At 40.8% G+C, this 21,613-nt stretch overlaps 1 protein-coding gene across 1 annotated transcript in view; it reads left to right on the top strand.

Moving 5' to 3' along the window:
• TRAPPC3L (trafficking protein particle complex subunit 3L) overlaps positions 1 to 21,613 on the top strand; it is a 40,683-nt gene that overhangs the window by 4,484 nt on the left and 14,586 nt on the right. Inside the window, exon 3 of the mRNA XM_045865372.3 lies at positions 1,524 to 1,623. Within this exon, the coding sequence (XP_045721328.1) occupies positions 1,524 to 1,623 (100 nt within the window). The remainder of the gene's footprint in view (positions 1 to 1,523; positions 1,624 to 21,613) is intronic.

Below are 21,613 nucleotides of genomic sequence, written 5' to 3'. Positions count from 1 at the left end.
CCTGCTATCTTCTTCTTTTTTTTTTTTTTAAACATATAATGTATTATTTGTTTCAGAGGTACAGATCTGAGATTCAACAGTCTTGCACAATTCACAGTGCCCACCCTTTCCTTTTAAAACATAGTTCATTCTCCTTGTCTTTATTAATGGAGAGTCCCTCTGCACAAATTCAACCTTTAATTTTCTCAGAATAATTATATGATCATCAGATTATTGCTCAGTAATAAAATATCTGTCAACACTTTTTGAGCCTCTTAATTATGGATCCTGAAAAGGACTCTCTAACTGGGCAATGACTAGAAAGCTTGTACTAATTAGAAGATTTAGTTAGAAAGGTTGAAAGGGAAATTTAGCCTAGTTGAGCGTTGTAGGGCTTTTAAAAAGGGTTGATTGTGTTTTTAGTTGGAAAACAGAAAAAAGACAACATAAAGGAAAGCTTGAAAGGTTTTTTGTGAACCCTAGTTTCCTCCCTTTCTAAGCTTATTCTTTTCCTACTAGAAAGTTCTTTTTCATTGTCCTCTGTTTATTTTGGTTCATATAACTTTTTTTTTTCATTTCCTCTTCATTAGTCAGGAGTACTTCCTAAGATAAAATGTCTGTAATAGTGAGAGCTGCTTAACCTATTTTACCTTAGGTCATACTTAAACATGTGATACAGCATTTCCAGAATATACATCATTTTATGTAGCTTATGTTAAATTTTTTCTTTTTATTTCCACCACTAAGGTCATATTTGCTAAACTAGATTGAAAGTTCTTAGGTCTGTCTTGTCGAAAGCGTCTGCTCAAGCATCTCAGCCACATACTCGGCTGTATTATGACATCTCAGTAAGATGCCTTCAACACTGTACTTCAGGTACTACTCAGTCCGTTTGTGGTAGGGTGAAGCTAACGGATAATACAAATACTTTCTCCCAAGTCCCATAGATTCAGTTCCCCTAGAATGAAAAATGAATTTTCTGAATGTCGCTTTTTTTTCTTTTCGCTAAACTTCAGAGTTTTAACTGCAGAAACCTACACTGACAACAAAAATTGATTTTTCTTTTCCCTTCTTCCTCTCCTTCTGGAGCCCATCCTGGCCATGTCTGTACTTTTACCATGATAACTATGCTAAGAGAAGAATGAGCATCCAAGTACCACACCTATAGTAGACAAGCTAGCTAGATTCTCATTCTATTTCCATCAACAGCTACTGATGACAAAGTTAGTTGCCAATAAGATACATTAGGCTATGAACACCAACCTCCCTTAGCTTTAATATACACTGTCAAATTTGGGCCAGCCTTACCTCCTCAGGCTTTTCTGCTTATAGGAAACTAGTTAATATTTTCCCGGATAAATGCTCTCTGTTTCTGTATCTGTAAGACAAATAAAGAGCCTACTGCCAAATAGCCATTAGACTTGTCAAATTTGCTTTACTTTGTTATCCATGCAAAGTGCTAAACAGAGGACTCCATTCTTAAACACTGCTAGAGTTCACTACTCAAATATTATTTTCAGACCATACTCTTTCCTTCATCACAGGGGATATGGCATTGGAACACGGCTGGTGGAAGACTTTTTGGCTCGATCTTGTGTAAGAAGATGCCATAGTTATTCAGAAATTACAGACATAATTGCCCAGGTAAATGCGTTTTTAGCTCTTTCAAGATGTTTTGAAAATCTTTGATTTGTCCTCAGTTCTGTGGCTTTCTGCTCTGATTGGGTAGGTTTCAGCTGTATTCATTATTAGGTGCTAAGAGATTCTGATTGAAAAGCATTTTATTTCAGCACAGGATTAAGCTACTGTGAACCGAGATAAGTGCTTTTAGGCACTTAAGCGTCTATAGATTTTTCTGACCAAACAGTGTGTGTGGAGTGTGTGCCCCACACGGGAAAATGTTTTGAGGTGGTAAACAGAAAGGGAGTGTAATAAGGGCAACCTCATAACATGATGTCCCAAACCAGTTTCTTTGTATAATCACTTTAGCACACGGAGGAAGTGGTCTTTGGCTGTCTCAGAGAATATTGTTGTGGCCATTTGATTCCCAGAGCAATGTTTCCCCAAGAGAAAAATAAAGCTTCCTGTAAAAGCATGTGCTCTAAGAACTTTCACAGCTCTGATATACCAGAGACAACCTGGAATCTCCTGAGACCAGCTCAGATAACTCAGGTAGGAGATGAGATCGGGAAATGCCTCCTTAGCCAGAATCCCTTTAATCTGCTGGTCTACGGTTATTAACCCAGTGTCGTTCATTTGGGGGAGACCCGGCAAGTATGCATGGGTATCAGATATTTATAATATAAATATTGCCTCCAGATTCTGCCTCCAGATTCTCACAACAGACCTATTAAGTTGGTCTCATTCTTCTTTTCTCTCCTAATCCTTAATATTATTATTTCCAAACTGACTCTTCACATGAGTGGCAATAATCGTTCTACATAGTGCTTTGTGACTCCAAATGCAGTTTTACATATTCTTTGTCTTTTACCCTTACGGTATCCCTGTGAAGTAAGCAGAGTAGGAGTTGTTCCCATTTTCCAGATAAGAAAACTGAGTCCCAGAAAGAATATGATAAAAATTGAGTACTAGTATATATCAAAAAAGTATGCATTCAAAAACATAACCCAAATGAAAGATTTTCCCAATTCTTGTTACCATTACTCTCATTATTTCATTTCATTTCTCATTATTTCATTATTTCATGAATAATGTGGTTGAAATTGAAATCCAGGTCTTCTAGTCTCAGTGTAGTGAGTTTACCACACAACTAAACAGGTTAAAAAATTCTCTTTCCCTATTTGCAGAATATAACTAAAATAATGAAGCAGTAGTTTGAAAAATAAAATAATTTTTCACTAAGCCAAGTTTATGTGCAATGCTAGAAAAATACTAGGTGTTTTAATGGGAAATATTTGAAATATATAAATGTAGATGGTTGTGTTCTGTTTCTGTAAAAATGCCATTGGGGTTTTGATGAAGATTGATTGCATTGAGTTAGTAGATCACTTTGGGTAACATGGACATTTTAACAATATTTAATCTTCCAATCTATGAACATCGGATGTCATTCCATTTGTTTGTGTTTTGTTTAATTTCTTTCATCAATGTTTTGTAGTTTTCATATACAAGTCTTTCACCTTCTTGTTTAAGTTTATTCCTCGGTATTTTTATCCTTTTTCACTCCTATTGTGAATAGGATTGTTTTCTTAATTTCCTTTCTGGATAGTGTGTTGTTAGTAAATAGAAACACCACTGATTTTGTATCCTGCAACTTTCCTGAAATCACTTCTTAGTTCTAACAGGTTTTTTTGTGTGGAGTATTTAGGGGTTTCCCACATATAAGATTGTATCATCTGTAAAAGAGAAATAATTTTACTTTTTTTCTTTCCAATTTATATTCCTTTTATTTGTTTTTCTTGACTAACTATACTCTAGCTAAGACTTCTAGTACCATGTTGAGTATAAACAGTGAGAGGAAGCATCCTTCTTGTTCTTGATCTTAAAGAAAAAGTTTTCCATTTTTTACCATTGAGCATGGCAATGGGGAAAGGATTGTCTTTTCAATAAATGGTGCTGGGAAAACTGGTTGTCCACATACAAAAGGAATAGAATTAGACCTTTACACCATACACAAAAATGAACTCAAATGGATTAAAATGTAAACATAAGACCCAAAACTGTAAAATTCCCAGAACAGGGGCACCTGGGTGGCTCAGTTAGTTAAGCATCCGACTCTTGGTTTCAGCTCAGGTCATAATCTTGGAGACACATACACACGTTTTGGTGAAGATGTGGAGAGACTAGAACCCTTGCACACTGTTGGTAGGAATTCAAAATGGTACATCCACTATGGAAAACGGTTTGAAAGTTCATCAAAAAATTAAAAATAGAATTACCATAGGATCTACCAATCCCACTTCTGGGTATTTATCCCAAAAAATTGAAATCAGGATCTTAAAGAAATATTAACACACTATATTCATTGTAGCACTATGCACAATAGCCAAGATGTGGAAACAACCTAAAAGGCAACTGAAAGATGAATAAAGAAAATGTAGTATATACATACAATGACATACTTTAAAAAAAGGGGGACATTCTGTAATGTGAAACAACGTGGTTGAACCCAGACACAGAAAGATAAATACTGCATGATTCCACCTAGATGAGGTATCTAAAATAATTAAATTCATAGAATCAAAGAGGGGACGGATGGCTTCGGGTGGAGGAAATGGGCAGTTATTAACCAATGAGCATAAGGTTCCAGTCAAACAAGATGAATGAGCTTTAGAGGTCTGTGTACAACATAGTACCAGTCATCACCAATAACATATTATACACCTGTAAATGTGTTAAAAGGGTAGATCTCATGTTAAGTGTTCTGATTCCAATTTTTAAAAAATTTTAAAAGAAACAGGTCTGTTTGATGTGAAACTAAGAACATTCGCTTTCCAAATATCTCTCCTCTAAACTTTTTACATCTTTTTTTATTTTTCTTATGTCATCGAAATTCTGATCTGCTCCTCCTGTCCTCAACAAACTGGGAAGAAATCCACTTCTACTCCTTTGCGAGATTCCTTCTTGCAATGAAGAGAATATTTTGTCACTCTTACCCTTCTCTTGTGCAGAGGGGTTGTCTCTTGGTCTTTGCACTTCCCTTCAAAGTCCCGATTTCCTCCCTCTTAATCATTTTCCCTTCTCGAGCAAAATGTTCTTTTACATGTGGGAATGATGTCACCCAGCTCAGAAGCATTTTAACACAGGGGAAGGGGCAGACCTTAGTTACATATTCACCCACTGATGTTTTGCTTATAATTGGCAGTTTTCATTAGAAGGTCCGGCCTTCAGCAGCATTATCTCATTCATCCTTGTAAACTCTCCTGAGAGGAGGCAGGTGTCAAATGTTAGAGTCAATTTTACGGGGGCATGGAGCAAGGTCAGAGGAAATTCACCGTTCTCACATGCTGCCCATGGAACATAGTAGGGTCAAGAATAGAACCCAAACCTTGTGACTTTTGTTTGGCTGCCGCCTCAGACCGTGCCCTCATACAGAACACAGCCATCATCCTTGTGTGGCTGCACTTCGAATGGCTTTGGGCCTCAGATTGCGCCATCTAATGGTAAAGAGAAATCCCATGACAGAGACCAAATCTGCTCAAAAAAAGTCTGTAATCAGGCCTTATATTTCATATAAAAAAGAGATGACAGGCTAATTCTAAAGTCATATTCCTGCAACATTAAAATATATCCATTTTTAAAATATAATTTTATCATATACAAGTCTGCTTTTGTGTTGATTGCCTCAAAGTACTTCAAATTTTAAATAAGATGTATAATTTATAAAGATTGTCAGCAGCATTATAACATGATGTTAAAAAACTATTAGGAATACAGCGCCTTTCTTTAGGAAAGCTCAAAGTAATTGCCACCTATTAATTTTTTCCCTTTCAAGAGTCTTGTGAGGCCATCATTAGCCTCATTTTACTGATGACATAATTGAGTCTTAGGATGATGTCACCACAGTTACATAGTTACATAGTCAAAAAAGCCAGCTGAGAATTTAATTTTTCTGATCGTATTCCACTGTTTTTCCCAAAAGTAATTGTTTCTTTAAAATGTACCTGTGGGGGGACGCCTGGGTGGCTCAGATGGTTAAGCATCTGCCTTCGGCTCAGGTCATGATCCCAGGGTCCTGGGATCGAGCCCCACATGGGGCTCTGTGCTCAGCAGGGAGCCTGCTTCTCTCTCTCCCTCTGCCTGGCTGTCTGCCTACTTGTGATCTCTCTCTCTGTCAAATAAATAAAATAAAATAAATTTTTAAAAAAATGTACCTGTGGGGGCGCTTGGGGGCTTAGTCGGTTAAGCGACTGCTTTCTGCTCAGATCGTGATCCTGGGGTTCTGGGGTCGAGCCCCACATCAAGTTCCCTGTTCATCGGGGAGCCTGCTTCTCCCTCTGCTGTTCCCCCTACTTGTGTGCTCTCTCTGTGTCAAATAAATAAATAAGATCTTAAAAAGGAGATATTAAAATTTATCTTTGAGGATTTTCTCCTGTTATGACTACTGTTCTGAGAAAACTGAAAATGTGGAATTTGCAGTGGAGTCAACATAGCTGCTTTTAGTTGTAGTAATGAAACACTGGAGAGTTTAACTATAATCTAACAGGCATAGATCCTTCAGTTTATTATAAAAGCAAGTTGAAAATACCTCACTCTGGTCTCAGGTCTAAAACCCACTTCCTTAGTTACACAAAAATATATTTATGGTTTCCAAACACATCCATGACAAACGTTTTATTATTAAGAGAAGCTAATTAGAGATAAACTTAATCCTTTTAAAGTCAAGATGATCATAAAGGGTAGGCTTGACAAGAGATATTATAACATCGCCTTTTAAAAGCAATTTAAACACAAGAAGCTCTGATCCTCATCCGTTGCAAAGTGATAATCTAACCAAATCCAGTGTAGTCGAGATTAAGGCAAGAGTCCACATCCTACTCAGCCACATTCCCAATGCTTGACCCTGAGCAAGTCATGCAGCCTGTCGGAACCTCAGCTTCCCTATCTGTCAGGGGGGACCTCCTTCAGCTGCAGTTTTTCTGATTTTCAGGCTCTGCTTTCCCTAGGCAAAATCTGGACATGGAACTATAATCCTAAAGAGCTGAGTGTGATGGGTGTAGTTTCCAAAGCCTCCCTCAGAGCATCCATACCGTCTAGTTATTGGTGCTGTTTACAGCTGCTTGGCTTAGCACAAATTCTGTCATCAAAGCTGGGAAAGGTTTTTACTATCAGGTCAATGTCATCATGATGTCATTATAAGGATTAGAAGGAATGTGTAATTTTTCAGTATAAACATCACATCTGGGGTGTTGCCACAGTAAGATGAAATTTTTAGAGAAAAATATATGATATATAAAAAATATAAAAAGACTTGTGAAACTCGAAATTCCGATCTTTAGGTTAAAAAAATTGGACCCCAATATATTATCCCTGGAAATTCTGAAAAGCAAAAATTCAATCTTTTCCTTTTAATAGTATAAACTGAAATTTTATCTTAATTATATAATGAGAGCAATGATTTTTTTTTTGGTGAGTGATATAAAATCAATGAAATAATTGAAAGGTATTCATAGGAGGCAATATAAGTAAGGATGCCTAAAGCAGGGAGGAAATCTAAATGGTGAATGTCAGAAGCATAAACTCGAGGGCAGAAGATTTAGGAATATAATCCAGAGAGGAACTTGAATGGCAGAGGGGTTATTTTTTAACTGGATGACCATTTTTATTTCAGTAAATTGGTCCATTTAAGATTAGAGTTGAGGCTACACAGAAGGATTCCAGCAAATCATACTGGTCTTATTTCTTTTATCTTGCTTCTGATCTGAATGCACAAAACTACCATGGCTGGATTGATACAAGTAATTCACATATTTTGAAGCCTAAAACTCCTGAGTCATTTCAGAATGGTGGCAGCTGCACAGCCATAGAATTACAATCTCCGATACAGATTTGTACTCAGAAGCACTGACTTCATGCTTCTGCAAGGACATCCGAATCTGACTTTATTAGACATTTTCAGAGGGGTGTGCCATGGCTTGGAAGGTTGATCAGTGAGGACCCCATTAAGGGACAGAAACCACACAATCATTTCAATCAAGAAGGTTTAATAGAAAGCATTATTAACTATTTATATGGGACTAGCTACTAAGAAAGGGAGAAAAGTGCTAAGGAATATCCTAGTGCTGAGAGAAAATACCCAAAGAAGAACCACAGTTTGAAGAGGGACCCTCTTTCCACGGCTGGGGTTCAAACGTCTTTGGAGACATGTGATTGCAGCCCATGGATGCTGGAAAAGGTCTCTGGGTTGTCAGGCTGAGATAGGTGGGTACGGAATTATGGATCCAAACTGGTAAACAGCAACCCCCCACAGGGGTATAAGTGGGCTAAGGCTGGTAGTGAGGGAACCACGGGAAGGGAGCCAGAACTCGGAAGGGAGTGACGCTGGGTGCCCCATGCCCGGCCAGTCACCATTTCCAGCAGGAGTAAGCAAAGAAAAGGCACCCCAGGGCCAGGAAGAGAAGTCTGTCCTCCTGCTGTAACCACAGAACCTTCTACTGCCAAAGGAGAAATGTTTGCAAGATCTACATCCAGTCTCGCAAGCAAGGCAATGAAGAGTAGGTTTGGAGCTGAGAGGCCATCATCGATCGGACAACCAGCACAGAAGGCCTGAGTCGGTGTGATCGTCCCATACATGTCCATGGCCATTTTTTGACTTTGGCGGTCTCGTGTTTGACCCTATCCAAACTGCTGGCCCACACAGGAACTATTCTCACCTCTCAGGTAGCTCAAGCTGCCTGGGGAAGGGCGATGAGATGAAGGAAGCTGCATTCTTCTCCTAGCAGGGTGGCGTCAACTTCCTGCAAATGAAGATGCCAAACAGGCCAAAGAGCACACTTTTTTAATCTGCAAACTTCTGAAATAAAAACTTTTTTTTTTTTTATTTGACGGAAAGAGACACAGTGAGAGAGGGAACACAAGCAGGGGGAGTGGGAGAGGGAGAAGAAGGCTTCCCGCAGAGCAGGGAGCCCAATGTGGGGCTCGATCCCAGGACCCTGGGATCATGACCTGAGCCAAAGGCAGACGCTTAATGACTGAGCCACCCAGGTGCCCCTGAAATAAGAACTTTCTGTTAAACGCTGACATTTATTAAATCCAACCACTGCCTCTTTACGGATTTCTCTATAACCAAATCTGTTCTCTCTCCCCATGACTATTAAATCTCCTCTATTTTCTTACTGTTCCAAGTGCCATTAAGTGACATTAGGGGCCACGAACCTCAGAACAGGACTGGCTAATAACCTGTGCTCTCTTCCCTGGAAGTCCAAAGGAAGGCACCATGGTACGTTCGCACCTAAGCGGCCGCCCAGTGAAAGGTAGAGTGGGCTTAGATTCACCATCTGGGGGAGGGGCTCCTAAGCTTGAAATGGACCAGGTCCGTTTTCTGAAATGTGTGGAAGGGTGAAACAGTGTTCTTTGTAGGAGGCAGGAGTTGCCCTCACGATGATTAAGCAAACATGACCGAACAACTTTGGAAACATAAGGGAACCCATGATTATTACCCTTACTGAGAACATTTTTATTGTGAAAAAAAAGAGCAACGTGAGTCTGCATTTTAGCTTAATGTGTTTGTCTGTGAAACAGCATTTTACTGGAGTTTGTGCCTGCTGATCTTCCAAAAATTTGCGGTTGACCAGCTTTTTTTTTTTTTTGTATGTATTTCTGTTCTCCATCTAACTACAGCCAAAATATTGTACAAAGAATGGAAATAATATAGAATTTCTTGAGTTACTTTGATTTGACACCGAAGTGAATTTATCTTTCATTTCTGGGAAGTTTCATTGCCCTGTCCCGTCTGTAAGTTTTTCAAAGGGAAGGATAATTTCAAACATTCTTGGGGTTTGGCCCACAGTGCCATGGCAAACCAGTACATTGTAGACATTCATTAAAAACTGTCGGAGTGAATTTGGAAAATATTTGTAGATCTTTTCCCTCAAGTACACACTGTTGATCCTCCTCTTCTGTCCGGGAGAGGGCAGTGGTCCACATTCATCTCCAATTTAAAGCCTGCCTACCCCTCCCTCCCTGGCTCCCGCCACCTGCAGAAGCTCTCTTATTTCAAGCAGTATTTACTACATTGGAAATCCAAAAGTGTCTGGTGGCTCACAGTAGCTGATCTGCAATAACACAGTTTGAACTGAAATAGGATCCTGGACAGGAAAAGAGCTGATTCTCATTAAATAATGGACAGTGAACTCATCTTGATAATTTTATTGGAACATTCAGGGGTTTTTTTCACCACTATTTATATGAGTGTAGAAAGTTTCAGGAGAAGAGGGAAATTCGGTCTTGCTACACCGGGGTCAATTGCGATTACAAAATGCAAGCATTAAATAGGTAATCAAGTCATTAGCTATTACATTTCACTGAACTTACTCAACAGGCCTCTATCACTTCCAGTTTATTATAAGGGCAAATAAGAAAATACAATTATACCTTTCTCTAGCCCAGGAGCCAAAAAAAATCTCCTTAGTTGCACAAAAATGTATTTCATACTTTCTAAACCCATGTACAGTTAAGATTTCATTATTAACAGAAGCTAATTAAAGATAAAATTGATCAATTAAATAAATCCATTTCCATTTTTTTAAGAAAATATTTGAAATATTTTTTTTAGAAAATATTTGACCCCACCCACCCACTCAAAAATTCATCATGGAGCCAAATTGTGTTGGGTAGACTCCTTTACGCTGCTGGCTGGTGGGTTATGTTAGGTGATAGTGGTTGATGGTAAGGATGTTCTGGGACACAAGAGCTAGGCCTCATGGCAGAGCAGAAATCAGGAAATCCCTCAGTCTACCCTGTCATGTCAAGAGCAAGCATCTAAGGTTCCTTGCTTCAGTCCTTGTCATTTTGGTGACTCAACTATCATCTGCTTGTTTTGCTCTTGCAACTCCCTGCTGACATCTTCCTATTCTTTATCTTCTCGCCACACCCATGACTCTGCCGCCTCAGGACTTCTGCTTACTCTCCTTTACTCTCTTCTTTCTGGGTTTCTTTTGTCTTCTGTGACTCTCTGTGTCTCATATTCAAAGTCCCAAAAAGAGCCTCTAACCTGCCCAGTCAATCACTTGCCCTCTGTGGTAGAGCTTCCAAGCCACACGTCTTCTGGCCCATAGCCAAGCTGTGGACTGACTGCCCAGGCTCTCAAGTGCCCATCCTAGTCCATTATCTATGGTCAGAATGGCAGTGGAATGAGACACAGAGCCTGGCCATCACAGGGAGCCCCCCAAGAAGGGGATTTGGGTATGAAAAACATTCTGAGATCTCCCACAACGGGGCAAAGCAATTAGCAAAGAACTTGTTCTTCCTGTCTAGGAAATTATTTCTGAGTCTTCTTTACTTATGAATCCTCCACTCATGTTATTTGTCTTACTGATGCTGGAGTGTGTTTTCCTTTGTTCCAGAGGCTAGAATTCCTGTGGAGAAGAGTGTAGCAGGCTCCACATAGCATGTTAAGTATAAGGTATTGAAATCAAAAGAATTGGCCTTACTATGTGTTTTGCAGGTAATAATCAAGTAAGAAAACTTAAAAAAAAAAAAAAAATGCTTCCTCTGGGAAGCAATCCAAGCCAAACCACATTATTTGTTGGAAATAAATATTTTAGCCCACTAGCTAAGGGTGGGGCAGACATTTCTCAGAACGGTAAACTCGGAGGGATGTTTCCATGGGAGGGAGATAGTCAGATTCTCCTGAGAAAAATTATGTTGTGCTACAACAGGCAGTACTGGGTTTTCTTTTGAATTTCTTATAAAGAAACCAATCATAACGGTTTGTTCTGGTCCTCTAATCCCATGGATTTTTTGCTTTTGTTTCTTTTTCTAAATCTTTTTCAATCCCTTCTCTTGGCCTTCTCTGTTTTTTCAGAGAATGTTACCAGAGATGACCTGATTTTTTTATGTGAATAGGAAAACTGCCCAGGTGAAATGAACCTGAGCCAGGCCTTTCAAGACAGAGACATCAGCGTATCTTAGGTTTTTTTCTTTCTCTTAAAAACAAAACAAACAGGTTTTGTTCCTTATGTTCCTGTATTTTACTTTCCCTCCTTTCTTTTTTTATTTTTTTTAAAGATTTATTTTAGAAAGAGAGAGTGTGCATGGAGGGAGGGGGCTGCAGAGAGAGAGAGAGAATCCCAAGCAGACTCCCTGCTGAGCGTGGAACTTGATGCAAGGGTCCATCTCACGACCCTGACATCGTGACCTGAGCCGAAAATCAAGAGGCAGACACTTAACAAACTGAGCCACTCAGGTGTCCCTCCTTTCTTTTTTTCTGATTATATTTGTCTTCCTTCATTTTCTAAATAATGTACATGTTTAAAAGGAATAATTTTCCTAAATGGCATCATATTTCACAATTCTGCTTGTAAACTTAAGTGTAATGCGCCCAGCACAATGCACGACACTTGAATTGTGTCCACATCCTAATTCTATGCACAAAATTGGGAGACCTTTTTCTGCCCTTTTTTTAACTAGGATGAAGATTTAAATCTCAATTCTAAAGTTACCTCCATGCCGACCCCCCTACCTCCCTCATTCTACCCCCACCCACCCACCCATCCACACACACACTCTCCTCCTCCTCACACACAATTTACTTGAAGGGATAGACTAAGAAATGCAGCCTGAATGGCATAGAATAGAGGGAAACCTGGAACCTTTTTATCACTAGGCAACCCCTGCTCTTTGTTAAAATCTCCCCCTGAGGGTGGAGGTCTGGTCTTTGTTGATGATCCTCTCAGAAGGTGACTAATCTCATCAGGGCTGGGAGCATCTCACTGCCCCTGCCCCACCGTCAGCATCACCAGATGATAGCCCTGGCTCAGCCTTCTGCCTTCCAGGACACAGAGGAGGCTCTGTGCTCCCCACACAGATGCTAATGGAGGGAAACTTCCACTCAGGCAATCCAGATAATTCTGGGTGAGAAGCGGGGAGAGGGTACAGGGTGGTTAATCACTTCACCTACATAGATAGCCAACAGTTGTATCTGTTAGTTCAAAGATCCACCCCCTCCCCCGACACACACACACCACCATCCTAAAACATTTAGGTGTCTTGCCACTGTTTTGTACTAGAATAATCTGTAAATGGATGTTTGAGAATGTGGCCATTATTGTATGTGCCTCCCACCCCCACCCAGAAGATTGAAGTGGGAAATTGAGGTATTAGAACAGTAGGGTCCTCAGAGTCTAGGTGGGATTTGGGAGCCAGGCAGTCCTCACCATGTGACCTGTGTGGGGAGCTGAATGGGTGGGGAGAAAACCAGTGAAAGGCTCAGCCATTAATCCAAAGGTCTGGAGGGAAGTGGTGCGTGAATGTTCACAGGTGATGGGGTGCAACTGGAAACCAGGTCACAGACAGCTCTGCTCCCCCCGCCCCCACCCTGCCCTGCGGTGCGGATGGGGCTGGATCCCAGGGGGAGGTCACTGTGGGGCCTCGCCCTCAATGCCCTCCTAGGATTACACTTCCTTTCTTCCCTCCCCCAACAATGGAAGCTAATCAGATTAAGCCTAGACAGTACATCTTCTTTTGCTATTAATTACTATTTTCCAAAGGCTAACTCACAATGTAGTGTTAGGGGGCCTATTGAATTGCTTTATCTTTTCTACTTTTTCCAACAGATGATATTAAAATAAGTGAGAGCCCTTGATAAACAGGGTTGAATTCCATGGAAGTCACAGCCCAGTGCCACACAGCATTCCAGAGAAGGCTGGCCACACAGCAAGCTGAATGTCAGGCCATTTTCTGATTTAGTAACATATTTGAGCAGGGAAGAAGGGAGTGGAAAAAATTAAATGGAAAGAAAAACCTTTATAGTCATAAAGTTCTCCATATTTAAAAAATGATGAATATTAACAGCAAAAGGAACTCATCGAGTATTTTGAGAAATCTTTCTATTGGGGCCAGAAGTATAGCAGATGGATTATTAAAAATAAGACACTTGTTTAAAGGAGTATAACCGTTTAGGCTTAATTCCCCCCTCCGAGTAGGCAAGAGTTTCCTTACATAAACACCCACACATACTTGACCTATTCCCCTTTGTACCTCTGGGAGGGGTGAGAGAAGAAAAGCGTAGGAAGATTTCTTTTGTGGAAAAGCATGTGTGCATAGCTACAAGGTCTGGGGAGTCTGTGGACTGCTTAGGCCCAAGCCAGCAGACCACATCAGTTACTCACGGCAGAGTTCCAGAATGAAAGCAAGGCACCTGCAGGAACATTACCCATAAGCTCTTACTGTGACAACACTTGTGTAATATTATTTTTCCTTTAGTCACAGAGAAGTGTCTCTTAAGGCTCAATTGGTCAGTAAATTCTGCGAGTTATAGCCCCCCCCTTACCTACAAATGTCCATCTTCCAGTTTTCTGTGTATGATCAGGTCTCACAAGACATCTGGCTTTATCTAGCGTCTTATCTCCTTGGCACTTGTCACCAAAGATGCCCCAGGTGAGAGTCTTCAATGTTCCAGATATGTCAGCACATGAAAATCAAGGCTGCCCTAACTTTCCGTTGGAGAGTCTCAGTTTTATTTCTGTGTCTTAACTCATTTGGATGAGATTCATGAAAGCCTGACTTATGAAACAAACTCGAGTGTGTGCATTGAAAATAGCAATAGGGTTGGGACCATTTCGTCACTGTGACCATTTACAAAGAAATTCCTTCCCAGGAGATGAAAACGGCCGAAGGAATACTCTGGGGGAACCAAACCCCAAAGGCTGAAGCAAGGTCCGACTGGGCCTAAGGGTTCAGAGACACATCAGGAAGACAGCCACACTCTGGGGCCTCCGTGCTCAGTATTCTTAGTGCATGTCAGAAGCAAGATTTTGTTCAGACTTGCCCTGACCTCTCCGTGATGCTGATGCTCCAGGGTAATGGTTCTCAATTCTTATTGCTCCACAGAATCACCTAAAGCTTTAAAAAAAAAAAAAAAAAAAAAATCCAGATGCCCAGGCCCTACTTTTACAATTGAGTGACGGTCTCTGGAAATAAGATACTTCCCAAATGATCTTCATGGGCCTCCTCTGCTTTAAAGCAAGAGTTTGCAAACTGTGTTCCTTAGTTGGTGTTGTAGGGTGATTGCTGGAAAGGCAGGGGGCGGTATGTGAGGGCTGCCTCTCCTCCAGATCCTCAGTCCCAATTCTTCCAGAGTGACCTCTCCTTTTATCTCTTTTACGTGTTTCAAATAAAATAAAATATCATTGGAAAGAAAGTGGATAGTCTTGACTGAAACAAAGCCCAACCCAGCAGTGGTTGCGGTGACTAGCTTATCTCTTGGGAAGGAGGTAGGAAGAGAAGCTGGGTCTTCTAGGACATTCACTCCAAAGAAGATAGAAAATCATCAAACACTGGTTTGTGACTATATGTTTCTTTAACTGCTTATTTCCTATACAGGGTCAGTGAGACCCACTCATAGTTAGCGAGGTGTTTAAGGAAGCAAACTTTTTTAAAACACTAATTACTATCCCTCATGTTTCCTTCCATGATTCAAATACCAAAAAAAACCCCTGAGAGAAAGAATCTTGTTCTGTTGATACCATCAGCAATCATTATTAATGCAGACGTACATCTGTCCATGTTAAAATCTAGGAATAATGGGCGCCTGGGTGGCTCAGTTGGTTAAGCGACTGCCTTCGGCTCAGGTCATGATCCTGGAGTCCCGGGATCGAGTCCCGCATCGGGCTCCCTGCTCGGCAGGGAGTCTGCTTCTCCCTCTGACCCTCCCCTCTCTCATGTGCTCTCTCTCATTCTCTCTCTCTCAAATAAATAAATAAAATCTTTAAAAAAAAAAAAAAGAAAATCTAGGAATAAAATGCTGTTATAGTGCAACTAGTAACTGTTTCATGGGTTATGTATTCTGCCCAGAGATGTATATATTTTGTGGTATCACTCTTAAACAGAATTACTCATATCACCGGAGGTCATACTTTTCTTACTTAATCTTATTCCTGGAGATGATCTAGAGAATGTGATTAGATAAAATAATTAATTCATTTCCCCCATTTTCATCTCAGTTTTCATTATAATTTAAAACTTTTAAAGATTTTTCTCTGGCATGGGTGCGGCTGTAGGGTCAGGAAATCTGAAACTGTAAAAAGATGGCTAGTCATACGGACAGACAGAAAGATGAGCTCATTTTTATCGAAGGAAATAGTAGGAAGTTGACCTTATTGATACAGGGAACTAGCAGCATGGTTTGGGTATAGCTATCCCAAATAATTTAGAAACCCAAAGTGGAAGAGCTGTGCCGAATGGGAAGGAGGCCAGGAACCTCCGAGCTAGACATGAATTCCCAGGAGTACACCAAGAAGCCCATTGATGGAATTCAGGTGCTACTGGCTGTAAGATTTAGGACGATAGAGCTGAAATTCGGAGATGGATTAATCCAACATTCTGATTTTACCAATGAGAAAACATGCTTTTAAAGGTTAAATAATTACTTGAGAATACACCAACATGAGACAGCATTTCTGTGGTAGAAGTAGAGATCAGACAAATCCAGGTTCAAATTTAAGCTCTATTCTCTTACCAGTGGCTTAACCTTGACCTTTTTGAACTTCAGTGTTCTTCATAAAAATAGAAACAGTAATCCCTCCTCCCCCCTGAGTACGCTTGGGAAATTTTAAATATAAACCATATGTAAAGTATCCATCGCATAATAGGTTGTCAATAAACATTAATTCTGCCTTCCCTCCTTGGTGGAAGAACAAAATTTAGAATACCATCTCTCTTACAGCTGCACAAGTGTTCTTTTTGCGTAACTCAACCTTAACCAACTGAACAGTGGAAATATTATTTGAGGGGCGCCTGGGAGGCTCAGTCTGGTAAGTGTCTGCCTTCGACTCAGGTCATGATCTCAGGGTCCTGGGATCGAGCTCAGAACTAGTGGCTAGTCTGCTTCTCCCTCTCCCTCTGCCCCTACCCCCCACCCCCACTTGTGCTCTCTTGCACCCTTGCTCTCAAATAAATAATAAATTTTTTTTAAAAAAGATGTGAAAATACAGGCAAAAACATGATGTTAGAAATAAATCAGGATGGCACTGGATTTTTCCTCAGTAACATCCAGCAACAAAGGAAAACAGAGTAAACACTCAAGTAGAGAAAGTGTGAACCAGCTCAGCAGTCCTTCAAGTAGAGAAGAGGCCAATCTTGTTTCATCTTGTTTCATGTGAAAATATAGGCAAAAACATCATGTTAGAAATAAATTAGGATGCCACTGGATTTTTCCTCAGTAACAACCGGTAACAAAAGAAAACAGAGTTAACACTTAAAATACGCTCAAGTAGAGAAAGTGTGAACCAGCTAAACAGTCCTTGTTTCATCTTTCAGCTACCCCCCTTTTTCTGTGCTGAAATATTTTATTTTTAAAAATATTTTTTGGGGCGCCTGGGTGGCTCAGTTGGTTAAGCGACTGCCTTCGGCTCAGGTCGTGATCCTGGAGTCCCGGGATCCAGTCCCACATTGGGCTCCCTGCTCAGCGGGTGGTCTGCTTCTCCCTCTGACCCTCTTCCCTCTCGTGCTCTCTCTCATTCTCTCTCTCTCAAATAAATAAATAAAATCTTTAAAATAAAAAATAAATAAAAATATTTTTTTTTATTTATCTGAGAGAGAGAGATCACAAGTAGGGGGGGCAAGCAGGAGGGGCAAAGGGAGAAGCAGACTTCCCGCTGAGCGGAAGCCTGACGCAGGGCTCGATCCCAGGACCCTGAGATCATGACCTGAGCCTCAGGCAGCCACTTAACTGACTCAGCCACCCAGCTGAGCTGAGTTTTCAGCTGAGCTGAATTTTAAAGAAAATTCTTTTTTTTTTTTAAAGATTTTATTTATTTATTTGAGAGAGAGAGAGATTGAGAGAATGAGTGGGAGGAGGAGCAGAGGGAGAAGCAGACTCCCTGCAGAGCAGGGAGCCCAGCATGGGACTTGATCCCGGGACCCTGAGATCATGACCTGAGCCGAAGGCAGACACCTAACCAACTGAGACACCCAGGTGCCCTTAAAGAAAATCCTAAAAGTTATGTTAACTTGTACAGAGACATTTCAATATGCATCTGTAACTGGTAAGGACTTTTTAAAAAATATAAAACCATCATGCTATCATTATACATAACATGGTATGTATTTTACATACATGTGTTTAATCTATAATATTAATATAAATAATTCCCTGAAATCATCTACTACCCATTTAATACTCATTCATATTTCCCTAAATATCGCAAAGATATCCTGTTATAGTTGGCTGTTTGAAAAAGGTTACACATACAGCTCATATGTTGCTTCTGGCTGTAATGCCTCTTTTTTCTCTTTTCCCCCCCTTTTTTCGTTCCATTGGTCTGTAGAAACTGTGTCATGAGTCAAATAGAATGTCCTGTTTTGTCGATTTGCTTGGTTGCTTCCTCATTAACTGGTTTTCTTTGGCCTGTTTTTCCTATAAAGTAGTAATTGGATCTAAATACTTGATTAGATTCAGACTAGATTTTTCAGGAAACAACATCTGGCAGATGATCCTGTGGACTTACTCTTGCACTGTGCAGCACAAGGAGGCGCAGGATCGCTGGCTGTCCCACTGCCGGCGACGCCAAGGAACATGAGTGGCTTCCAGTGCCATGGTCCTCATCCCACCGCGCTTTCCCCTAGGGGTTTAGAATTCGTTATTCCTGGTGTAGATCCGTTATGTCCTGAGGGGTAGCAAAATGGTTATTTTCTAATTCTGAAGAGCTCTGCAGAGAATAAAATCATAATATGCATAAAGAAATAGCTCTCGGGCGCCTGGGTGGCTCAGTTGGTTAAGCGACTGCCTTTGGCTCAGGTCATGATCCTGGAGTCCCGGGATCGAGTCCCGCATCGGGCTCCCTGCTCGGCAGGGAGTCTGCTTCTCCCTCTGACCCTCCCCCCTCTCATGTGCTCTCTCTCTCTCTCTCTCAAATAAATAAATAAATAAAATCTTAAAAAAAAAAAAAAAGAAATAGCTCTTGCATGTATTCAACTAAGCACAACTTAGAAGATATCATGGGAAAAAGAAACCATTGACTACAGTAGAAAAGAAGAATGCCTAGAAATACAGGAAACTTACAAAACTTGTGTGAGGAAACCTTTAAAATATTTCTCAAGGATGAAGGGTAGCTTTGAATAAATGGAAAAGAAATGGAAAGGCATCCCATGTTCCCAGACAGGTTGATAACAACATAACCGAGGTGTCTAACTCAGTGGCTCTGGGGTGGGGCCCGAGTTGTGAATCTCTTCAAGCCTGCCTTCCCCAGCATGGCCTGCTTTGTGCTTTTAGCAGTTCTCAAGGTGTGATCTCTGGACCAAGAGCATGAGCACCCCCTGAGAACTTGGTTACAAATGCAGATGCTCTTGCCTCACCCCACACCTACCAAATCAGACACTCTGGTCTCAGCAGTCTCCATGTTCACAAGCCCTCTGGAGGATTTTGACATGAGCTGAAAGTTTGAGAACCACTACCCTAGTGCTTCTAAAATTTAAGTTGTGGGGGGCGCCTGGGTGGCTCAGTCGTTAGGCATCTGCCTTCGGCTCAAGTTATGATCCCGGGGTCCTGGGATCAAGCCCCGCATCGGGCTCGGCGGGAAGCCTGCTTCTCCCTCTCCCACTCCCCCTGCTTGTGTTCCCTCTCTCGCTGTCTCTCTCTCTGTCAAATAAATAAATAAAAATCTTTAAAAAAAAAAATTTAAGTTGTGAAGAAATCACCTAAGGTCCTGTCAAATTGAAGATTTGATTCAACAGGTCTGGGATGGGGTCTGATTCTGCATTGTTAATAAACTCCCTCACGATGCTGATGGTCTGAAGACAACACTTTGAGGAGCAAGACTAGAAGAACAGTCTGTTTCTAGTTTACTCAAGGCCAACCTATCTTTGTACCCTCTGCTCCCATTTTGTTCTAGGTATTAATGACAAATCATATGTTACTTCTCTCAGTACTATGTTTATATTAAACAGAATTTAACCCACAGAAGTGTGTTCCTCTCAAAACAAATTTAGCCAGAAATAATTGCAAATTAATCTCAGGATTTGGTGGAGCAGTTTTGGGGAGACACTTATTCAGCATCTATTAAATTGTGCCATTGAGGATATACTGATAAATGGAATCTAGAGGAACAACTTAAGGAAATTTATGCATGAAGAGAATCTTTGTGTAAATCTATGTCTAAACCCAATTCGCCTCTACTTGCTCTCCCTTAATAAATTCTGATTTTCCTGTATTAGGTTTAGGCTACCTATTGCTTCATAGTCCCCCCAAATTTGGCGGTTTAAAGCAACAAACATTTATTTAAGCTCATGATTTTCTGGGTCAGGGATTTAGGCAAGATGCAGTAGGGAGTGCCCTATGATGTCTGCGGCCTCAGAAGGGGTGGCTCAAAAGTCTGGATGGCTGGGAAGTCTTCACTAGGACCATAGACCTGAGGTCTTTGTTCTGGCTGTTGGTTGGGTTCCCTGGTTCTTCTCCATGTCATGTCTGCTCAGGCTGTCTGGAATAGCTTCTTCACTAATGCGTCTGGCACCTAAGCTGGAATGACTGGGACAGCTGGGGCTGACCAGGCTCCTTTCTCTCTCTCTCTCTCTCTATCTCGCTCTCTCTCACTCTCCTGGTTGGCTTGACCTTCTTCAGAGCTTGGAGCTTTCAGGGTAATTGGACTTCTTGTCTGGTGGCTGGCTTCTGCCAGGCTGAGCATTGCCAGAGACAGGGCATAAGCTGCAACACTTACACAACCTGGCGGCACTTCTGCTACGTGCTATTGGTTCATGATTGGTCCTGGTTCATGCTACTGGGGAGAAGGGTAAGACTCCATCTTTCCATTGGAGCACTGAGCTGTATTACCATGGATGGGTTTTATTAAAGTGACACCCAGATGCACCAAAGATGCAGTGAAGTTGGTTTGGTTAGAATCAATGTAAATGGAAAAAAAAAAATGCTAGCTTTTTTTTTTTTTTTTAAAGATTTTATTTATTTGACAGAGAGAGACACAGCGAGAGAGGGAACACAAGCAGGGGGAGTGGGAGAGGGAGAAGCAGGCTTCCCGCAGAGCAGGGAGCCCGATGCGGGACTCGATCCCAGGACCCCGGGACCATGACCTGAGCCGAAGGCAGTCGCTTAACCAACTGAGCCACCCAGGCGCCCAAAAAAATGCTAGCTTTAAGAGCTTCTTTGAGAGACTGAAGAGAGCCTGTGGTTAGCATTTCTTCCTCACTGAGCCTTCAGTGATCTCACCTGGGTAACTTGAATCTGTGTCATAGAAATTGGCAAACACTTCAAATCAGGATTTTTTAAAGAGCCAGTTGTTAAATATTAATCACACACCATGTTTAAAATCAAAGTAATATATCAAATATATTGCAAATATATTGCAACTTTACATCCTCCACATTCCACTCTCCCACCTAAACACACACACACACACACACACACACACACACACACACCTGGGCCTGCTCTAAGCTCCCAAGGATATATTCCGGGTTTTAACACATTTAGGGTCCTTTCTTCAATTGGGGATAATGTTCCATGGTCATAAAGGGCTCATTCCCCGGATTCTCCAGCTAGGGGGCTCTTAGTGATATAAGGTGTGAGCCATGGCGTAAAATATAGTGCCTCCTCCTTACACACCAATTCCACTAAAAGATTTAGGGGGAACTTAAATATATACATAAACATATAAATATATACATATGTATGTATATATTTAAATGAACATATATGTTAGTAAATATGTATATATAAACTATACATATATGTCTATATTTAAAGTAATATGGGTATACTACATAATAGAATGCAAAATTTGCATTATTTCTAATAAACATAAAACTGCAAAACAGTTTTACACTAGCTTTGACAGTTTCCCCAAACCCGCAGTCAGGGCTGACTTACCCCTTCAGCACAGTAGGTACTATGCCTGGGGCCCGTGATACTTATAGGGGCTCACGAAAGTGTTTTTAATTTCTTTTAAAATCAGAAGAAAATAAATGAACCTTTGGGTTGAAAAAAATGTTGTTGTGTGTTTTTTTT

The sequence above is a fragment of the Mirounga angustirostris genome, unplaced genomic scaffold, assembly GCF_029215605.1.
Source record: "Mirounga angustirostris isolate CCGP_5_RB_7025 unplaced genomic scaffold, mMirAng1.0.hap1 SCAF_8, whole genome shotgun sequence".
Lineage (NCBI taxonomy): Eukaryota > Metazoa > Chordata > Mammalia > Carnivora > Phocidae > Mirounga > Mirounga angustirostris.
The sequence above is the reverse complement of the archived record's forward strand: the minus strand, read 5'-3'. Positions and strand labels throughout refer to the sequence as shown.